The sequence below is a fragment of the Acomys minous genome, assembly GCF_964271855.1.
Source record: "Acomys minous genome assembly, chromosome: 1".
Lineage (NCBI taxonomy): Eukaryota > Metazoa > Chordata > Mammalia > Rodentia > Muridae > Acomys > Acomys minous.
Window position 1 is genome coordinate 108,908,013 of NC_140483.1, and position 22,048 is coordinate 108,930,060.

The 22,048-nt window shown below is 41.9% G+C and overlaps 1 protein-coding gene and 1 long non-coding RNA gene across 4 annotated transcripts in view; one reads left to right on the plus strand and one right to left on the minus strand.

Moving 5' to 3' along the window:
* Nucleotides 1–5,429: 5,429 nt before the first annotated feature.
* Nucleotides 5,430–7,363, plus strand: LOC311589538. Its single transcript, XR_014776574.1, has 4 exons — nt 5,430–5,568; nt 6,601–6,682; nt 6,897–6,964; nt 7,173–7,363. It is a non-coding gene; the product is annotated as an uncharacterized lncRNA (long non-coding RNA).
* The window catches only part of MCMDC2 (minichromosome maintenance domain containing 2), a 32,735-nt gene continuing 17,937 nt past the window's right edge, over nt 7,251–22,048 (minus strand). For all 3 annotated transcript variants that reach the window (XM_084767795.1, XM_084767796.1, XM_084767797.1), the window contains 6 exons: nt 20,990–21,195; nt 16,606–16,772; nt 15,134–15,313; nt 14,165–14,307; nt 10,132–10,241; nt 7,251–8,635 (listed from right to left, as the gene is read on the minus strand). In XM_084767795.1, coding sequence (XP_084623921.1) covers nt 8,469–8,635; nt 10,132–10,241; nt 14,165–14,307; nt 15,134–15,313; nt 16,606–16,772; nt 20,990–21,195 — 973 coding nt within the window. In that variant the 3' untranslated portion in view covers nt 7,251–8,468. The remainder of the gene's footprint in view (nt 8,636–10,131; nt 10,242–14,164; nt 14,308–15,133; nt 15,314–16,605; nt 16,773–20,989; nt 21,196–22,048) is intronic.

Genomic DNA, 22,048 nt, shown 5'->3' on the forward strand with positions numbered 1-22,048 from the left:
TCCTCCAGAAGACTCGGTTCAGTTCCCAGCAACCACATGGCAGGTCACGGCTGTGTGTAACTCCAGTTCCAGGGCTTCTGACACCCTCTCACAGATAAGCATGCAGGCAAAACACCAATGCACATAAATAGATAGATAAATAATAGATAGATAGATAGATAATAGATAGATAACTGTCACCACCACCCAGCACAGGGGAGGCAGAGACAGGTAGATTTCTGAGTTAGGTTTTTGTTGTTGGTTTGTTTCGTTTTGTTTTTTTGTTTTGTTGTTTTGTTGTTTGGTTGGTTTTTCAAGACAGGGTTTCTCTGTGTAGCCTTAGCTGTCCTAGACTCACTTTGTAGACCAGGCTGGCCTCGAACTCACAGCGATCCGCCTGCCTCTGCCTCCCAAGTGCTGGGACTAAAGGTGTGCACCACCACACCCGGCTGGTTTTTTGGTTTTTCAAAACAGAGTTTCGCTGTGTAGCCTTGGCTGTTCTGGACTCGCTTTGTAGACCAGGCTGGCTTTGAACCTGCCTCTGCCTCCCCCAAGTGCTGGGATTATAGGCATGTGCCTGTACCTGGCAGGATTTCTGAGTTTTTGAGGCTAGTCTGGTCTACAGAACAAGTTCCAGCACAGCCAGAGCTACACAGAGAGACACTGTCACAGAAAACAAAACAAACAAAAACAAAAACCAGCTTTGGCATAGAGCCTAATCAGAGGCCTGGAGGCGCATGCACGGAGGAGGGACAGAAAGCTATGAGCGAATCAGGAGCCGTCCCGCAGGACCTAGGGTAGAGGAGAACGTGTGTTCATGTTTGTCTCTTTAAAATCTATCTTCATTTTGGGTTCCTTAAGTCTCTTTCTTCCTACCCCTCCCCAATCCCTTCCAACAGCCCAACACCAGATAGGAGAGAAAGGTAGGTGAAAAGAGGGGGCATAGTTTTCCTTAGCTGCTTCCTGCTGTTTAGGGTCCTAGTAGATTGAAGTCCAATCTTCATTTCCGGATATCTCCAACTTCTTCCCATCACACGGCATCAACAGCAACCAGGAGCCACAATAGGGACCACTAACAGCCTTCTTCTCTCTTGGAACATCCTGCCGCCCGACCCCGAGCCCGGGTCTGGCATTTATTCCAACCGGCAAAGACTCAGACCCCATACCAGGCAGTTCACAGCTGACAAACATCACTCACCCTCTCATTAGGCAATTATCAGCTGTGGACAAACTGGAGCAGCCCCCCCCCCCCCAAATCCCACACCTGGGATTAAAACAAAAACATGTTTACATATAAACCAAAACTTCCACGGCAGTCTCTAGTACTTTCTCACAAGGCCCAGAACTAAGTGGCCCTAGAACTTGCCTAATCTGTGCCTTAGCTTCAACCAGCTCAGCTTCAAAGTCCCCCTCCTTCTACACCCCACCTCAGCTGCCCGCGGCAAGATACATGTTGTGGGCTGGAGAGATGGCTCAGACATTAAGAGCACTGTCTGCTCTTGCTGAGTTCAAGTCCCAGCAACCACATGGTGGCTCACAACCATCAATGATGAGATCTGGTGCCCTCTTCTGGTGTGCAGGTGTACATGTAGGCAGAACATTGTATAGATAATAAATCTAAAAAAAAAACAAAACATGTTGCACATTAAGTTGTTGGAGGATTTCCAAGAAAATGAGAAGAAATAGCTTGCATTTGGGGCCCAAGACAAAGATTCTAAACTCCTCTGCTTGGGTCTGTACCATTTTTTTTTCAGTGTTAGATTTTTAGAGGATTTTTTTAGGTCTAGTAGAAGGGTGCTGAGACAATTACCCTTCAAAAGAAATTTCTTAAGAGGGTCATATCAGCAATACTATAGAGGAAAGAAATGGGGTCCTGAAAAGACAGCTTTCAGTTCAAGAATGACAAAGGTAATTTCTCTCTTACAAATGTCTGGAGGACTGGGGCCTCCACACTATGTGGTCTATCCTAGGACTCACAGAGGCAGAAGGCACTAGATAAGAGAGTAAAATTGTAATTCAAGAGATGGCTAAGAGGTTAAGAGCACCGGCTGTTTTTCCAAAGGTCCTGAGTTCAATTCCCAGCAACCACATGGTGGCTCACAACCGTCTGTAATGAGATCTGGTGCCTTCTTGTGGTGGGCAGGCACATGTATGGGTAGAATACTGTATAAGTAATAAATCTTTTAAAAAATTGTAATTCAAGGTCACACTGTTCCTCAGTGAGTGGTGGGCTGGGGTCTATGATCTAATGCAGTCTTGTGTGTGTGTGTGTGTGTGTGTGTGTGTGTGTGTGTGTGTGTACATGTTCCTGCATGCACCTACGCAGAGGCCAGTGGTCAATATCAGGTATTTCCCTCAACCACTCCCAACCTTATTTCTTGTGTGTGGAGGCAGGAAACAGACCTCAGATATAGTCCTCAACCACTCGCCACATTTTTTTTTTTGAGACAGATTATTATTGAACCCGGAACTCAGATTAGGCTAGACTAACTGTTGGGTTTCAGAGCACAGAGTAAAGAGAGAGAAGGCTAGAGACCAGAGTCTGACCTCCATAGATGAAGCTGCCTGTTTGAAATAGTGATGGTCAGACAGTACAGCGGAGAGTAAGTGAAGACTGCGATGGTCTTTCCTTCCTGGAACAGTTGCTCCAGCAGGACAGATTATCTTGGGAGACAGGCTCTCTCAGCGAAACTTCTCTAGGTGTGGCTGACCAATAGCTGTTTAGCAAAGTCAGCTGTAATCTCGCAGAAATCCTGTTTTTACAACTGAGGCTTCCTATGACTGGCAAAGTCAGCTGTAATCTCTCAGGAATCCTGTTTTTACAGCTGAGGCTTCCTATGACTGGCTAGCCACTGAGCTCCAGGGAATCCCCGTGTCCACAGCTCCAGTGCATAGTGGCCAAGTTCACTTCTCTGTTACTGTGTTTAAAACAAAGGCCAAAACCAAATTAGAGCGAAAAGGGTTGGTTTTGGCTTGTAACTCTACCTCATAGCTCATCCATGAAGGAAGTCAACACAGGAATTCAAGGAAGGAGCCGAAGCAGAAATGGTAACTGAATGCCACTTCCTGCCTTGCTCTCCTTAGCGCGCCCAGCTCGCTTTCTTATACAATCCAGGACCACCTGCTCATAGGTGGCCCCGTCGCCAGCAGGCTGAGTTCTCCCATATCAGTCACTAATCAAGAAAATGCTCCACAGACATGCCTACAGCTAATCTGATAGAGGCAATTCCTAGGCCAAGCTCCCTCTTGCCAGATGACTCTAGTTTTGGCCTGGCTTTACCAATTTAATAATTTGATTTTCCTTTTGCATGTTTTTCTTTCAGACAAGATCATAAACAACCCCCCCTTCTCCCCCCTTCCCCCCCTCCCCCTCCAACCCGCCGCCCCACCAAGCCTAATGTTCTGTAGCTAGGACTGAAGAATACTGATTGAGATAAACAAGATGGATAAAATATGAAAGTCCAGCCTATAAGATGGCTTAGCAGATAAAGATGTTTGCTGGGCTGTCCTGAGTTCTCACCCAAGAATACATAATAAAGATGGAATGAAAGAACCAAGTCCGTATAGCTGTTCTCTGGCCTCCATGTGAGCACACACGTAATGCACCCTCAATAAAAAAAAAAAATTCAAAGCTAGCAAAGCATAACATATTCATTAACAAGGTAAAGGTGGTGGCTAGTTTGATGTCAAGGTGACATTAAACTAGGGTCATCTGAGAGGAGGGACCCTAAGCTGAAAAGCTGCTTCTGTAGGTCAGGCTCTATGCAAGTCTGTAGGGTATTTTCTTAATTAGTGATGACTGATGGGGGAGGGCACAGCTTATTGTAGGTGGAGAGACCCCTGGGCCATGGTTCTCTAAGCAAGCAAGCCAAGAAGGCATGAGATAAGCCAGTAAGCAGCACCCCTCCTCCATGGCCTGGGCGTTGTTTTCTGCCTTGCCTGAGTTCCTGTCTTGACTTCCTTCAGTGATGGACAGTGATGAAAGTCAAATAAGCCCTTTCCCTCCCCGACTTGCTTTTGGTCTCTGTGTTTCATCACAACCATCAGGTTCAGCAACAGTAACCCTCCTACTCTATGCCTCCTTAAGACAAATTTTAGCTGGGCCTCATGGCACAGGCCTGTAATCCCAGCACTTGGGGAGGCAGAGGCAGGAGGAGCTCTGTGAATTTGAGGCTAGCCTGGTCTACAAAGTGATTCCTGGACAGCCAAGGCTACACAGGGAATCCCTGTCTCTCTCTCTCTAAAAACCAAAACAGCTTTTTTTTTTTAAAGATTTATTTATTATATATACAGTGTTCTGCCTGCATGTACACCCGCAGGCCAGAAAACGGCATCATATCACATTCTAGATGGTTGTGAGCCACCATGTGGTTTCTAGGAATTGAACTCAGGACCTCTGGAAGAGCAGACAGTGCTCTTAACCACTGAGCCATCTCTCCAGTCCCCCAACTTTTTCTCTAACAACCAATTTCTCTCTCTCTCTCATCTCTCTCTCTCTCTCTCTCTCTCTCTCTCTCTCTCTCTCTGTTCAAGTTTAAGGGCGCACATGTGTGCATGCTATCCAGAACACTAACTCTAATGGAACTGCTGTGGGTTGTGGGTTGGAGATGGCTTAGCAGTTAAGAACACTGGCTGCTCTTCTAGAGGATCCCAGCACCCACATAGTAGATTGGCTCACAACTGGCTGTAACTCCAGCTCCAGGGGATCTGAAGCCCTCTTCTGAATTCTGCCACTACCAGACTGCCTCACAGGCAATGCACATACACACATGCAGGCCAAATACTCATGCACATAAAATAAAATAAATCTTAAAAAATAAATAAATGGAAGTGCTAATACAACCATTTTGTTGTTGTTTATAAAGATTTATTTATGTATTATTATCTATACACTGTCCTGTACAGTATACACTGTACACCTGTAGGCCTGAAGAGGGCATCAGATCACATTACACATGGTTGTAAACCACCATGTAGTTGCTGGGAATCGGACTCAGGACTTTTGGAAGTTCAGGCGGCGCTCTTAACCACTGATCCATCTCTCCAGCCCGTGTTTTTTTGTTTTTGTTTTTTTTCTTTTTTTTCTTTTCTTTTTTCTTTTTTCTTTCCTGAGACAAGGTTTCTCTGTGTAGCCTTGGACTCATTTTGTAGACCAGGCTGGCATCGAACTCACAGAGTTCTGGTATTACAGGTGTGCACCACAGCACCCAGCTTGCAACCTGTTTTCAAACACTGAAGTAGGTGAGGATTTAGAAGAGGGAACAAACATACGTACCAGGACTGGGAGCCTGTCCTGTTTTAAGGCATTATTCGTCACTTGCAAAGTCAATTAAAAAGCTCTAGTCGAAGTATTCCCCTAACTCCCACAGCCTGCTCCCTCCGCCCCGCAGACCGGGGAAGGGGGGCTGCGGGGGAGGACGCGACACAGACTGGGTAAATAAGGGACCGGAAGAGGCGGGGCCTAAGAAGGGCCTTAGGGTTGCAGCAAGCTTAGCCACTTCCTTTCGGCGCAGAGCCCTGGAGCGTACTGCATGGCGGGCGGCGGAGGCCCGGGGCGGCGGAACCCGGCCTGCCCTCCGGCTCTAACAGGTGCGAGTCCCGCGGTCTGTCTACCCTGTGGGTGCGGAGCGTGGCTCCTTGCCAGCGGCACCGGGCCCTTGCCCGGTACGGTGTGCCCCGTGGCCTGCTGTGCGCGGAGGGCCGCGTTCCTGCTCGCTCTGGCTTCTAAATAATCTGTAGATCTAAAGGGAGCCCTTAGTTAAAAGGCCTGCGCCTCAGGACACTTGGAAGCGTGGGGAGAAGCGGCCTCTACTGACTACAGCTTTCACCGGGCCTGCGTCGTGGCGGGTGTAGGGGGTGGGGGTTGTGTCCCCAAGAAAAGCCACCGTGCATTTGGTAACTCAGGTATTTCAAGACATGAAAGTGATCAAAGTTTCTCGGTCGAATTTTGTAGGTCTTCATAAGTCTTCTCCAGTAACAGGTTCAATGATTTATTCTCTTGAGTTCTGTAGGACGTGATGTGTGGCCCTGGCCCTTTACTGTTGGAATGTGCCTGTGATGGTCTGCACAATTGTAGTTATGCGTCTATCTAACTTTACATTGTAAGCCCTGAGACCAATGAACCCAGGGAATTGTGTCTTAGCATTGCCGCATTGAAGGGTGTGAATAAAATTGTTTCTGTCTGTGATTGATAAATGATGGGACAGGACTTTAGAAGTCTGGAGTTAGGAGCAGATGCAGAACCCATGGAGGGGTGGTGCTTACTAGCTTTAAGTTCTTGCTTCTTATAGAATCCAGGACTTTGAGCCCAGGGGATGCACCACCCACAAGGGCTCATCAGCCGCCAATCAGTAACTAAGGAAATGCACTAGAGGTTTTTCCAATCTTACAGAGACAATTGAGGCTCTCTCCAGTGACTGGCTTGTGTCAAGCTGAGGTAAAACTCACCAGCAGACTTTCACATGGTGCTAAAACATGGAAGTGCAAATGAGAGCTCATGGCCATATCTAATTTTTAGGTGCAACAAAAGCCTGTCTCTGGTTTTGATTTTGATTTTTTTTGAGTGCTGGCTTCACAGGTGTGCACCACTGTGCTGGACTTTAAAACCTATCTCTTTTGAAGGTACTTGAACAAATGTTTTCCAAAAACTTGTCATGGAAAGTGATTGAAACAACCCACCAGGACTATGGTTGCCAGCAATAAGGTACAAATTGTGTGTTCCTCTTTCCTTTGTGTTTTAACACAGGATCTTTCTTGACATGGGTTTAATAGCTGGCACATGATGACTTAAGTTTTTGCCGTTTACCCAGCTGAGGGTTTCCTTGAAGAAATAATCTTAAGACTGAGATGCCAGCAGTGTATAGATTATGCAAACTACTAAAATGTGATGAGGTTTAAATGAGTGCTTTTCTATCCAGCATGTAGGTGGCTGCAGGTGAATGTTCAACTTCAGAAGCTGTGATATTTTAAAACTTCATTGTTTGGGGTAAGTTTGCTCCGGCAGTCACATCTTGTGATTGAGCAGTATTTGATAAGACTCAAGGACTGGAGCTAATTCCTTTGAAACTGCCTTTGAATGTCTGTTTACTTGGCATTCTTTTGAAGAGCATTAGGATGGATACCTGGGCTTAGTTTGTGAGATGGAAGAAAAATGATTCGGTGAGTTTCTGACTGTCTCTTTTTCTTTTGGGAAGGTGCAGCACACATAAAATGAAGAATTGTCAAGAACCGTGAGCAGAAGCAACTGACTGAAAATTAACTATTTTATTTGGTATTAATAAACAACTAAGTTATGAAGAAATATACAAGTTAATTTTAATTGCTGCGGGCACTATTTGTTTAAAATGTCATTCTCATAGTGAAATAAAGTTCTCACCTTTCACGAGCTGTAGATTTCATTTACTTTATGTCAACACATGCAGTCCTGATGGCTAGTAGAAGAAGCTAGCAGTACACTGTAGATAAAGTAACTAGATGATCTTTCCAGGATCACTTGACAACACTAAAATTAGATTTCCTCTTTGATCAAAGACTTGGCTAAACTTTTAATCACTTGAGTCCCTAGGTTTAGTAAGCAGCATAAAAACACAGCAACAGTCTGGTGACTTGGGGCATTGAGACACCTTGGTAAGGGTGGGGGAAGTGGTTGCTTAATTGGCACAAAGCTGTGGGTTTGAGCCTCAGGAAAAAAATTCCTAATGTTAGATTTTCTAGAGGTAATGTGTGGTGGTTTGTTTTGTTCGTAAGAATTGTTTTGCTTCACTTCAGAGTCCTAGACTTTCCACATATGAAAAGACAAAAGTCAGCCTTAATTTATATGTACTATTGTTAACTTGCTGTTCCAAGCTAGTACATAAAAATAGCAAAAGTCAGGTACTGTGTGACTGTAATACCAGCTAATTGGAGGCAGGAAGGCGATGTGGCCCCGGGAGTAAAATAGTTGTCTTTGGAGTCACTTTTGTGCATAGCAGGAGATGCATGTAAGATTGCCACAGAAGACCCATTATATACACGGTAATACATAAAAAGGCCTCACTTTAGACACTTGGTCATTTAAGTTGCAGTCATTTGAACTCATTAATTTGGTAAATGAAGCTTCTATGTGTATCGTTGATAATGGGATAACCGGGAAGTTTTGGGGTTTAGTTTGGTTTTTTTTGAGACAGGGTTTCTCTGTAGCCTTGACTGTCCTGGACTTGCTTTGTAGACCAGGTTGGCCTTGAACTCAGATTTGCCTGCTTCTGGCTCTCAAGTGCTGGGATTAAAGGCGTGTGCCACCACCACCCAGCACTCCTTGGTAACTAAATACAAAGTTGTTTTTTAGATGTTTGGGTTATCTGTATATATGTAATTAAGGGGCCACATTTTGCAGTCTTATTGGCATTCTAATAACCTTGAGACAACACACATCTGAAGCATTACTCCCAAATCACTCATGCATTAAACCAAGGCTTACAGAGACATGAAGAGGAATTCATTCCTTAAATTGCTTATTCCTCACTAGCAAAGATAGCTGTCCCAGGTCCACACGTGGCAATAAACTGTTGGAGCTGCTGTTGGCACTGAGTCAGGTAGAGATCTCTTTGCTCTAAATATTCTTCATTGTATAGTTCAAATGGAAATAATGCATTGGGAGCAACACAAAACGCAGTGGCCCCTGAATGAACAAAATGCAGTGTGAGACTTAAAAATTAAAACTGGAAATACATTTCAACAAAAGTAATAAAAGGTTTAAAAGTTCTGAACTGCTGAGTAAGTTTTATTTTTGGTCCTTGAGGCAGCCCTTACTCTATAGCCCTGGCTGGCTTGCCTCTACCTCTGAGTGCTGTGATTAAATGTGGGGATCACACCTGACTCTTAAATATATTTTAAATATAAAATGTTATGTGTATTACCCAACCAGGTTGTAGGTCCCTCTACAAGACCAGTCCCCTCTCACATGCCTTAACATATAAAATTGGCAGCACATGTCTTTTTCCTTGTATAGCCTTGGCTGTCCTACAGCTAAGTTTGTAGACCAGGCTGGCCTCAAACTTAAAGATCCACCTGTCTCCATCTCCAATGCCCTGGGATTAAAAGTGAGCACCAGTACCATGGATTTGCTGGTAACACATTTCTTCATGGTCTATACAATAATGTGTCTGACAAAATTTGGCCTTAGGTAAAATGAGACAACTGTTTAGTATTTGTTGGAAGCAGTGTTTAATTCAGGATAACAACCTTTTCTAGTAATCATTAGTCTCCATAACCTACTTTAATACAATTTACAATCTGTCTCCTTTGGAAAGGACACACAGGAATTTGTAGATAATGATCTACATGTCCCTGGGGTTTGAAGCATCCACAGACCTGGTTAAGGATGATTGCCACAGGGCTGGATAGATGTTTCAGTGGTTAAGAGCACTGGCTGTTCTTCAGAGAACACATTCACTTCCCAGCACAGCAGCGCACAGCTGTCTATAACTCTAGATCCAGTGGCTCTGACACTCTTCAGACAAATGCACATAAAATCAAATTTGCTGGGGGCAAAGGCAAGCAGATCTCTGAGTTTGAGGCCAGCCTGGTCTACAAAGCAAGTACAGTACAGCCAAGGCTACACAGAGAAACCCTGTCCCCAAAAAACAAAGAAGACCACTTGCTTCTTTTTCAGAGGGCTCGGTAGAGGGTAGCAAGTCAAGGGTGAGCATGGTCCCCAGTGATGAGGCTTAACTCTCACCAAAACTCCAAACAGCAATGTGCATAATTAGGGTGTTTATTAACAGATATGTCACACAGCTAGAATTCCAGTGCTGAGGTGGTACAATTTTGAATTAATAGCCAGCCTGGGCTACATGATGAGAAAAACAGTAAATATTCAAATTGAAATAAGACATACCCATACCCAATAACAATAAGATTAATTATCCTTTTATGAGCTTTGGTGTTTTGCCTGCATAGATGGCTGTGAGGGTGCCAGATCCTCTGGAACTGAGTTACAGACAGCTGTGAGCTGCATTGCTGGGAATTGAACCCTGGTCCTCTGAGAGCAGCCAGTCCTCTTAACTACTGGGCCATCTCTCCAGCCCCCAAGATTAATTAATTTGGAGTATTTAAAATGCATGTAATAATTTAATAAGCTAAGATTACTTAGGGGTCATTACTAATGTGAATTACCATATTTCAATGTGAGAGATAATTCAAACAGTAAGGCTGCAATGAGTACGTCTTCTTTGAGTACTTTACTCCTTAAGTTCAGCCGAGCATGAGCTTCAGATAAAGAAACTCTAAAAGAAAGAAGTTAACAGAGACATGTTGATATTACAAGAAATACATATTTACACAGGAACAAGCAAGACATGAGCCATGTGCTAACGAGCCGCATCTTTTGTTTTCCACATACCCTACCCCAAGTTCTGCTCCAATAAATATACAGGAGGGGAAACAAACCTAACTAAACATCTCTTATAGCAATATAAGATATATGGATATACAGATCCTCGGTTCTTTCATCAGCTCCTCGTCTATCTATAAAGTCTCCATGGAATCTCCATGTTAGCCTCGGCTATCCTGGACTCACTCTGTACACCAGGCTAGCCTCAGAACTCAACAGCGATCAGCCTGCCTCTGCCTCCTGAGTGCTGGGATTAAAGGCATGCGCCACCACGCTAGGGTTGGCTTATTACTATGTATGTATACAGTGCTCTATGTGCATGTACACCTGCGGGCCAGAAGAGGGCATCAGATTACATTATAGATGGTTGTGAGCCACCATGTGGTTGCTGGGAATTGAACTCAAGACCTCTGGAAGGGCATTCAGACAGCAACATAATTTTTTGTTTTGTTGAAACAAGTTTTTTCTAGGTAGCCCTGGCTATCTTGAAACTTGCTACCAGGTTGGCATTGAATTCACAGAGATCCTCTTGCTTCTGCCTTCTGAGTTATGGGACTAAAGGTGTCCTTTCCTCAATACTCTAGCTGTTTTCCTTATGATCAGATATGATTAACTTTTACAATATAGTACTGTGTGTGTGTGTGTGAGAGAGAGAGAGAGATTTGACTGTCAGAGTGGAAGTAGAGTTATCATTTTCTTGCTCTTAATGTTCTTTAATAGGATAATACAGTCTAAATCTCAAAATGACCTCTCGTGCATCTCTCTCATATTAAGGGGCAGCACTCTTCTTACATTCACACTTGGACTAGGAAGCTTGGGAGCATATTTGGAGACTTTACATTTGCCCTATTAATCTTTTTCTTGCTAGATGAAGATCATAATTCAAGCAGGGCGCAGTGGCACATGCCTGTAATTCCAGCACTCCAGGAAGCAAAGGCAAGCAGAGCTCTGAGTTTGAGGCCAGTCTGGTCTACAAAGTACAAAGTGAGTCCAGGACAACCAAGGCTACACAGGGAAACCCTGTCTTGAAAAACAAAACAAAACAAAAACAATAACAACAAAAAAATCAAATCTGTGAAGGTCTCTCAACGTGGCTCATAACATATTCAATTATTGTAACCATAGCTCTCATTCAAAATCCGGAAAATATGTGTGGAGCCTTCATAAAAGGAGAAATGAATATTCTATAGAAGAGCAGAAAACTGAATAATGATTCTTCTAGGTAGTAAATGTTCTTTTATCTTGCTTGTCCATAAACCCCATATCCACTCAGTATGTGTCCATATACTATGATAAGGTACGATTATATTAAAATTAACTCTGCTTGGCCTGGGAGTCAATATAATGTAACATGAGGTTATATAAATTTAAGTACAGAAAATCTTTTACCACAGACAAAAGACAACATCAAATAGTAGATTTTTCGATTTTTGATACAATATAGTTTTTTCTAAGTATTCTAATTATGGCTTTATTACATAGTTTTGATTAGCATTTGAAATTGTTTCTTAAGGAATTACTTTTTACTTTGGCTTACCTTTTGGATTTTCAGCTTTACTTAAATAATCATATAGTTAAGGGAAGTAATTAAATATACCTATCTCTTGTAGACCTATACTTTAGTGCTTTCTACACTCATCTGTTTTACTTTGTATTGCAGTTATAACAAGAGATCCCATTTGTTGTTTATTGGGTTATTTTACTCTTGATCAAATGGAATAATAGCCTCTAAATGAGGGACTATAACCTATGATAGAGTCACATCATAATGTAATAGATCACAGCACAGTGACACTGATGTGGCTTTTAAAATAGTACTCTATAATGCTTTCTCTGCTCTGTGTGTATATCATTCCATTTGGGAAAACAATGTATTTATTATCAATATAAAATACATTTGTACATACTGACTTATGAATATAACACTTAAATGGGCTGTATTTACTATCAATATAAAATATATTTGTACATACTGACTTATGAATATAACACTTAAATGGGCTGAAGAGATAGCTCACTCAGCAATGGTACAGTGCTTGTTCCACAGCATGAGGACCTAAGTTCAGTCCCCAGGACTTACATAAAAAACCCGGTGCAGCTGTGGGAGCCTGCATGGCAGTGCTAAGGAAGGGGAAAGGAGCATGCCTGGAGCCTGCTCCACACCTAGTCAGGTCCAGTAAGAGCTCCAGGTACAGTGTTTCTACCTGACTTCAACTACTGGCCTTCTTGCCCCCCCCAACATACACACATTTACACAATCACAAATATGTGCACATATACATGCCTAGGGAGACAGTTCAGTGGGTAAAGTGTTTGCTGTATAAACACAAATACCTGCATTCAGTTTCCAGAACCAATGTAAAAAGCTGTGTCTGGTGGTACATGACTACCATATTTTTTGGACTATAAGATGCATCCCCACCCCACTCCCCAAAGTGTGGGAGAAATTAGGGTATGGATGCCTTATGGTCTGATTGCTGGTTTTTGTTTGTTTGTTTGTTTGTTTTACTGTTTTTCTTGTTTTACCGCTCTAAAAACTGGGTGCGCCTTATGGTCAAGTGTGTCTTATAGTGCAAGAAACACGGTAATTCCAAACAGGGAATCCCTGGCCAGCCAGCTTAGTCTACTTGGTGAGCTACAGGCCAGGAAAAGATCCCGTTTCAAAACCAAGGTTGATGGTATCTGAAGAATGACACCTAGGCTGCCCCTGGCTTCCACATGCATGTACCCATACATGTACACATATGAAAAAAATGAATATGTATATGATAGTATTTGATGCTTATCTGTCCATCTATCTATCTACCTACTGCCTTATCTCTATTTATCTGGCCTTGAGCTCACTACAAAGTTGAGGATGACCTTGAACTTTTGATACTACTGCCTCCACTTTGTTTTTGTTTTTGAGACAGAGTTTCTCTGTGTAGCTCTGGCTGTCCTGGAATTCACTTTGACTCAGAGCTCCGCCTGTCTCTGCCTCCCAAGCGCTGGGTTAAAGGTGTGCCACCATTGCCTGCTGCCTCCACTTTCTTAGGGCTGAGACTGTAGGTGTGCACCGTGCCCACTCTGCGCAGGATTGGAGATTGAACCGAGGAACTTGTGCATGCTATGCACATATTCTACCAACTGAACTGCATCTTCAGCCTATGCTGATGTCTGAACGGGTAATTTCTGGAAATACTCATCAAAACTGTTAACAGTGTGATTACCTCTGGGGAGATGGTAGTAATAGACAGTGTTAGGAGGATGCATAAAGTACAGCACAAGGAACAGGGCTGGATATGGCTCAGTGTAGAGTGTTTCCTTGCACATGGAAATCTTGTGTTCAATTCTTAACACTGCGCTAAATACATAAAAGAAAAATAGGACTGCAAGGAATAATGTAGTGTGGTCTCTATCGGGGAGGATGAATGGAGGAGTTGGAGGGGAGGGAATGGAAGTGGATTGGATCCAAACACATTACATGTACATATGAATATTAAATAAGTTACTCAATAGGAAAGTTCTTTAGGCCCAAGTATAATATACTTGGAATAAAAATAACCACATTAAAAAGCAGTCATTCGCATTGAAGTCTTTGCACTTTTCTCAGGCATATCTCATACCGAGGATCCAATAAAATAATTTAGGGAAAAGAATTATTAGTGGTACAAATGACTTACAAATATAACAAAGGAAGTCATTAAGTGATCTTAAATTCTTCTGAAACAAGTAACCAGCCATAAATCAAACAGATAAACAACTACAAAAGCCAAGTTGATTAAAGCCATATCTAAAAGTCAATTTTGGCATTACAGTCCCGAGTGGAATACTTACAAGTATTTTAATGCAGATGCTGACAGCTTTGATCCATGTATAGAATCTGTTCTGACTCTGCGACTCGCTAGATAATAGCCATGAATCATTCTTTCTGCCTCCAAGCTGAATTCCACATTCAAATTCTTTGCAAAAGCCAGAAGCTAAGTTAAAAATATAAAAAATTAAAAGATTTAATTTTATTATGGACTCATTATAATTCCAAAGTATGCTGGCTGATTTTGTAAAGTTTCCATAACTTTTACATCAAACTTAAGTAAATATGTGGGCCATTTCCAAGTCACTGAGCATTTTAAGCCATTGCCATCTGCTTGTAACAAACATGAAATTTACCTAGAATAGCCTCTCACAGTGCAGAAGTGCACTATGCACCAGAACTGAACTACTGGCTGATTTCTGTGCTTCCAATGGGATAAAGTCACACTTTTCCCAGAAGCTCCACACCAACACACACAGACACACACAGACACACACAGACACACACACACACACACACACACACACACACACACACACACACACAGATTAAGAAATTGGGATGGTGAGGTGACTCAAGAGTAAAGGCTCCTGTTGCCAAGCGTGATAACCTGGGTTTGATCACAACAAGCCACAGGGTAGAAGGGTAGAACTGCATTCTACAAAGTTATTCTTTTACCTTTATGTGCACACTAGGTACACTTGTGCACACATACCCACACACACACCACATAAACAAACAAATGTAAAGATAAATAAATAAGTAATTGAGAAACAATGAAGTAGGCATTCTGGGTAAGCATGTTATCTACCTCTACCCCCCCCTTTTTTTTTCTTTTTAGATTTTTGAGACAAGGTTTCTCTGTGTAGCCCTGGCTGTCCTGGACTCACTTTGTAGACCAGGCTGGCCTCGAACTCACGGCAATCCGCTTGCCTCTGTCTCCCAAGTGCTGGGATTAAAGGAGTGCACCACATGCCCGGCTGTACCTCTACCTTTTCAAAATCTTCGGTTGTGAACTGTTTAGAAGCTAAATAAAGCAGCCCCTCAGGATCCATAGCTTTCTTTAAAGTATGTTGCACAGTAGGAAGAAGTGGGTGGCAAGGAGATGACTCATTGCAGTTAATCAACAATCCAAATGCCTCTGCAAGGTTAGCTGGAATCAAACTGCAATCCTACATCAAACACAAAGGTAGGGCAAACAGTGAGCTAACTAACTAGAAGGAGTTAAGTACAAATTGATCATTATAGTATTTAACTCATCTAGTATTAACTATAGTTTAGATTAATTTCTAGAAACAATGTGAAACTTGTGGGATGCAACTTTTTTGTTGTTGGTTGTTTTTTGTTTTGGATTTTGGGTTTTTTGTGTGTGTGTGTGTGTTTGTTTTTCAAGACAGTGTCTCTCTACATAGCCCTGGCTGTCCTGGAACTTTCTCTGTATACCAGGCTGGCCTCAAATTCACAGAGATCCCACTGCCTCTGCCTCCCAAGTTTTGGGATTAAAGGCGTATGCTACCACCCTCTGCCCCTCCCCCCCCCCCAGCGATGGAATGTAATTTTTAAAGAAAGTTCTTATTAAGTACTTATCTATTATTAGTAAAGCCCTCCAGGGCTCAGCAGATGTACCAGTCAGTAACATGCTTGCTGTAGGAAGCAAGAAAGGCTTGATACCACAACAGGTGCCTGTAATCTCACTGTGGGGAGGTGGAGACAGGAGCCTGTAGGCTAGACAGTTTAGCTAAATTGCTGAGTTCCAGGGAGAGACTCTGTCTCAAAAACTAAGATGGACTGCAACTGAAGACATCTGACTCAACCTGAACACACACACACACACACACACACACACACACACACACACACACACACTTGCACTCTCATGTTCACACACACATACGACTTCTCAACTCTTCAAACAAATTTCTACTGACTAGACATCTGATTGGCATGAATGAAAATTTAGGGGTGGGATGTAACGTAGACAAAACAAAAACAAACATTAACAACTGGATCACTATTCAGTAGTAATGTCTGATAAAGTATATAAATGCAAACACATCATGAAGATGTTGCTGGATACAATAGTCATGTCTGCACGCCAGCTCTCAGCACTCAGCAGGATGGCTACTTTGAGGCCAGTCTGGGCTACATAATGAGCTACAGTTAGTTATATGGTAAAGAAGAGGAAGAAATGTAAGAAGGAAGAGGTGAGAAGGGGAGAGGAATGTGAAAGCAGTTCTGAGAGAAGCATTTAAAAGTATTTTTCTTTCTTTTTTTAAAGAAAGCGCTTCTCTCTCTCTCTCTCTCTTTTTTTTGTTAAGAAAGCGCTTCATGTATCCCAGGATGGCCTCAAACTTACGTAGCAGAGGATAACCTTGAATTCTAATCCTCCGACTTCCGTGTCTCAAGTGCTAGGATTACAGGTAGCTTCCAAAACTATATTCTAACAATAAAACAGAGCCCTTACCATCTGACCAATCAGAGTACTGGTTTTCTGCACATTTTTCCTTGAAGGTGAATCCATATCAACAAAAGACCAAAAACTGCACTGAATTGGAAAAGTCATTTGCTGATCGATATCATCCCCGAACTTCTTTCCAGGGATGAACACTGAAATGCTTCTGCTCTCCAGAACTGCATCAGAAGACATGATCATGTGTTACCTAAAGATGCTGCACATCTGAATAGCTTTGATTGTCAATCTTTTAAGATTTTGTTATTCACAAATTGACCAAAGGAGAAAAACAAGATTATTGTTATTGTCATCCCAGTCCCAGATGTTAAGGAAAGAACCCTTCCAAAGGCAAGGCAGGGTGTGGAGGTTCTTGCAATGGTGCTTTAAAGATATGTGTAGCAAAAATAAAAAATAAAATAAAAATAAAAATCTGTGTAGCATGCAAGAGGCTCTGCAGGCGGGGATCCGCATTTCTGAGTGCTGAAATGTGGCAACTCCTTATCTGTAACTTGAAATAAAAACTATCAGATTTTATTTCTTATAATTTAAGGAAGGTGGAATTTGGGGATGAGATTTCTGAGTTGGCTTTTTCAGATCAGTGATTTCAAATGTAACTAGTGGAGATTTTATAGCTCAGACTATATTTGTATATAACTATTAACTAATCTGTAAATTGTAATAAATATTTTTGCAGTTAAAAGATTTTGTTTTTCTAGTAGATACCCTATATGTCTACAAATTAATAACCAATATCATCATGAGATTCTAAAACAGATAGTGACAAGTGAATTTGATTGCTTTAAAAGATACCGCTAAAATTAGAACAACTACCATAAAAAGAACAAGATAAGAAAGATGTCTGAATGTCTGTATGTGTTATTTTTTGGGAATCACCAGTCTAGAGCACAAGCTAGAACTGTGGTTAGGCATGTAGGGACAGGCAGAGGACTAGGACACTTCACACCGTCCAGCTTTCATTAGCCCAGGCTGGCCTCAAACTCCCCATAGAGTTGAGGATAATTAGGAACTTCTGATCTTCCTTCCACCTCCCAAAGTGTTGGGATTATAGGTTTACCCCACCTTGCATAGTGTATGCAGTGCTTGGGACAGCTTTGTGCACACTACACACACACACACACACACACACACACACACACACACACACACACACACCAACTGAGCTACATCCCCAACTCAAGAATGTGCCATACAATGATAGAATGCAGTCCACTCATGAAGGAAAGTCAGGGACAAAGATAGTATGGTCTATGACTGAGGAAAAAGGTATTTCGATTCAGCATGCTCAAAAACAAAGTCATCAAAGCCTCTCCTACTTAAAACCCAAACAAACAATAAGTAGAAATATCCTATTCACATTTTTAATCTATGGATCTAATCTTATTCGTAGGATTCTAACTCCCAAATGGATTTTAATCTTTTAATTCATTTAACCGTCTTTTGTATTCACACATTAGATTTCTGTCACTATGAAACAGTACCTGATATAAGCTACTTCAAGAGAAGGCTCATTTGGCTGTGGTTCTAGAGGGTTCTAGCCCATCCTGGCAGGGAGGACATGACAGAACAGAGCGGCTCACCTCATGGTAGTGAAGAAACACAGAGAACACTGTTCTTAGGTCCAGGGGAAGGGCCACCTCCATGCAGGGTGGGTCTTCCTTCTCTGGAATGACTTCCAGACATACTCAGAGGTGTGCTTTATTAATCTCTTAGGTGTGTCTCAACCCACTCAAGCATATATGTAGTGTTGGTTTGGCTTTGTTCTTTTGTTCCCCCTCTACCTGGAGCTTGTGGATCAGACATGAGCTCTCAGCTACTGCTCCAATGCCTTCCTGCTGCCATGCTCCTCCCCACGATGGCCATGGACTCTAGCCTCGGAAACCATCAGCCCCAAATTAAAAGTTGTTGTTTGTTTGTTGTTGTTTTTCCGAGACAGGGTTTCTCTGTGTAGCCTTGGCTGTACTGAACTCTGTAGACCAGGCTAGCCTCAAACTCACAGTGATCCACCTGCCTCTGCCTCCCAAGTGCTGAGATTAAAGGTTAAATTCTTTAAAAATAAATTGTCTTGGTATGGTGTTTTATCACAGCAACAGAAAAACAACTAAGACAAATACCCATAGCAGATTGTTCACAATTAGCAGAAAGTAGAAACAAGATATCGGTCAACATAAAATGAAATTCCGACTGGAGAGATGGCTCAGAGGTTAAGGCTGTTTTTCCAAAGGTCCTCAGTTCAATTCCCAGTAACCACATGGTAGCTCACAACCATCTATAATGAGATCTGGTGCACTCTCTGGCATGCAGGCAGAACATTGTATACACAATAAATAAATAAATCATAAAAAAGGAATGAAAGTCTATTAGTAGGAAAGTTCATAAAGACAGAAAATGAAATAAATATTACTAGAAGCTAATGTCAAGGAGGAACAGAGAGTTAGCATTTAATGAATATATAGTTTGTATTTGGAGTGTATTTGTATTTTGGAAATGTACAGTAGTAATAGATGTACAAGACTATGAATGCACTTTGTCTTAGTCACTCTCTATTGCTGTGAAGAGACATCATAACCAACTCTTATAAAGGCAACTCTTATAAAGAGAAGCTTTTAATTAGGAGCTTTCTTACAGCTTTTTTTATTTTGTTGTGCTTTTTCAAGACAGAGTTTCTCTGTATAGCCTGGCTGTCCTGGAAATCTCTTTGTGGACCAAGCTGGCCTAGAACTCGCAGAGATCCACCTGCCTCTGCCTCACAAGTGCTGGGATTAAAGGTGTGCTCAGCCATGCCTGGCTTCTCTCTGCTTTCTTTTCTTTTCTTTCTTTCTTTTCTTTTCTTTTTTCTTTTTTTTTTTGAAGACTTATTTATTATTATGTATACAGTACTCTGACTGCATGTTCACCTGCAGGCCAGAAGAGGGCACCAGATCTCAATATAGATGGTTGTGAGCCACCATGTGGTTGCTGGGAATTGAACTCAGAACCTCTAGAAGAGCAGTCAGTGCTCTTAACCTCTGAGCCATCTCTCCAGTCCCCTCTCTGCTTTCTTGATGCAAAGTGATGGATGTGCTGCCTTGAGCTGCCATCTTTCTTCACTGACAGAATGGACTGTACCCTGATTCTATGAGCCAAAACAAACCTTCCCTTCTACACATTGCTCTTGTTAATATTTTGTTGCAGCAACAAGACAATAGCTATTATACTTTGTCAAAGAAATATTATTTTGTAGCAGGCCGCTACTTAGCTGTTCTGTATACTAACAGTAAATGTCAGACTCCAGTTAAACAGTCATCCTTTCCATGGTCTGACAGCGTTTACTAAAACCTTCAAAATGTCTGAGAAGGACAAGGAACAAGTGCTCCCAAAGACAAACCTCCTTTCTGGGGCTGACTGCTTCTGTCCTATGTGAGGCACTTTTAAATTCAGAGCTCTATAAAAGAGGAGTTGGGGAAGTGATTTTGGTGAGTGTAGCTGCCTGTAAGCTAGCAAATGTTCCACCACTGAAATCATTTACTTATCAAGCTGCACTTGTACCTGTCATTCGCTGACATTGTCTAATATGTAAGTAGGCATCTCTTTTATGCCTTTCCAGAACATCTACACAATTATTCCCTCTGACTAAATGGATCGCAGGTATGCTCTGATGGTTCAGTATTCAAAATTAATCAGTGAGGAGCTAGAGGGATGGCTCAGTGGTTAAGAGCACTGCCTGCCCTTTCAGAACACCTGGATTTGCTTCCCAGAACCAACATGGTGGCTCACAACTATCTGTAAATCCAGTTCCAGGGGAGCCAGTGCCCTCCCTCTTCTGGCTTGTGGGAATACCAGGCACGGGAGTGGTGAATAGACACACACACAGGCAAAACATTCATACTCAAAACCAAACAGCAAAAACCCAAAGCAAAACCAATGCAAGCTATAAAAATTACATAATCAAATTAATTGGTATAAGAAAGAATATCTGACAAGATCTTATGCTGATTCATGATAAAACATCTTGGTGGAGTAGGAATAGAAAGAAATCTTTTCATCGTGGGCTTTAAAATGAAAACAACAACAAAAACCCCACAGCCAGCATTACACTTAATGGTGAGAAACCTGAAGATTGGAACAACTATTTTCCACATTGTGTAAAAAGTCTTAGAGAATGCAATAAGACAAAGGGAAACCAATCTGGCCCAAAATAAAGTCATGTATTAGAACCTAGGGTAAAGGCTAAAACAGTGCATTTGCAAATTAAATTCTTATTTTATTTCTAAAATTGAAGTGAGAACTAACATTTGGCCTAGTTTTCAACTCCTAAGCCCCATGCAGTACTATCTCAGCTGCTAAATGACTCTTCACACTGGTAAGACACCGTTAAACAGGAGAAAGCTTTGCCTACCTGACTGAAGCTGTTCCAGTTTATCTTTTTTATGTGATGTCAGGTCTCCTATAAAGCAGATGCCGCCCTTAGCTAGCAAAGCACTGCCAGCTTGAACACTCACTGCTCCAGTTCCATATTTATTTCTGGACACAGTCGGAAAAACTTCCGTAGAGACAGGATGACGTATACCACGTGAGACAAGATTCATGCTAAAATTCAAAAGCCTAGGGAAAACAAATTATTCATTGATGATATTTGATAACTGATTTTCAGAGGTCATTACATGTTAACATGTTTAAATTTAATTTGGCCCAATGTCTATTGAGCACTAAATATATGAAAATTGATAATTTTTCTGGGCAACTTACAGTGTACAGAGACTTAGAAAAATAATTTACAATGGGATAATTCTAAAATAATTTCTTAGCTGGGTAGTGGTGGCTCATGCCTTTAATCCCAGCACTTGGGAGGCAGAGGCAGGTGGGTCTCTGAGTTCGAGGCCAGCCTGGTCCACAGAGCTAGTTCCAGGACAGCCAGGGCTGCACAGAGAAACCCTGTCTCAAAAAACAAAAAAGCAAAAACAAGGAAAAAAGGTGAGAAAAATGTTAACACCTAAGAAGATATACATGTGGAAAATAAACACATGAAAAACAGCTTAACTCAAAAGAAACTAGAGAATTCAAGTAAGAGTGCTAAGCTAATATTTCACTTCTACAACAAAAGCTCATATAAAAAAGGCAGACAACACCAATGTTGGTAAGGACAGAGACGAATAGAATCCCTACATTGTTGGCAGGAATGTAAAATGGCCTAACCAGTTTTTTAAACTGCTTGATAGTTCGTTATAGAATTAAATGTGCATCTATCTGATGCTCCAGCAATCTACTTCAGGTCTTTATCCAATAAAATGAAAGATCTCACAGAAGTTATACAAGGATGTTTACAGCAGGGATGGGCATGTAGCTCAGTGGCAGAGGGTGTGTCTAGTACATACCAAGTCCTGGTGCTGACCCCTATTGCCAAAAGGCTAAAATAGTCAGAACAGAAGAGTAAGAACACTGTGGTGTACTCAAGGGA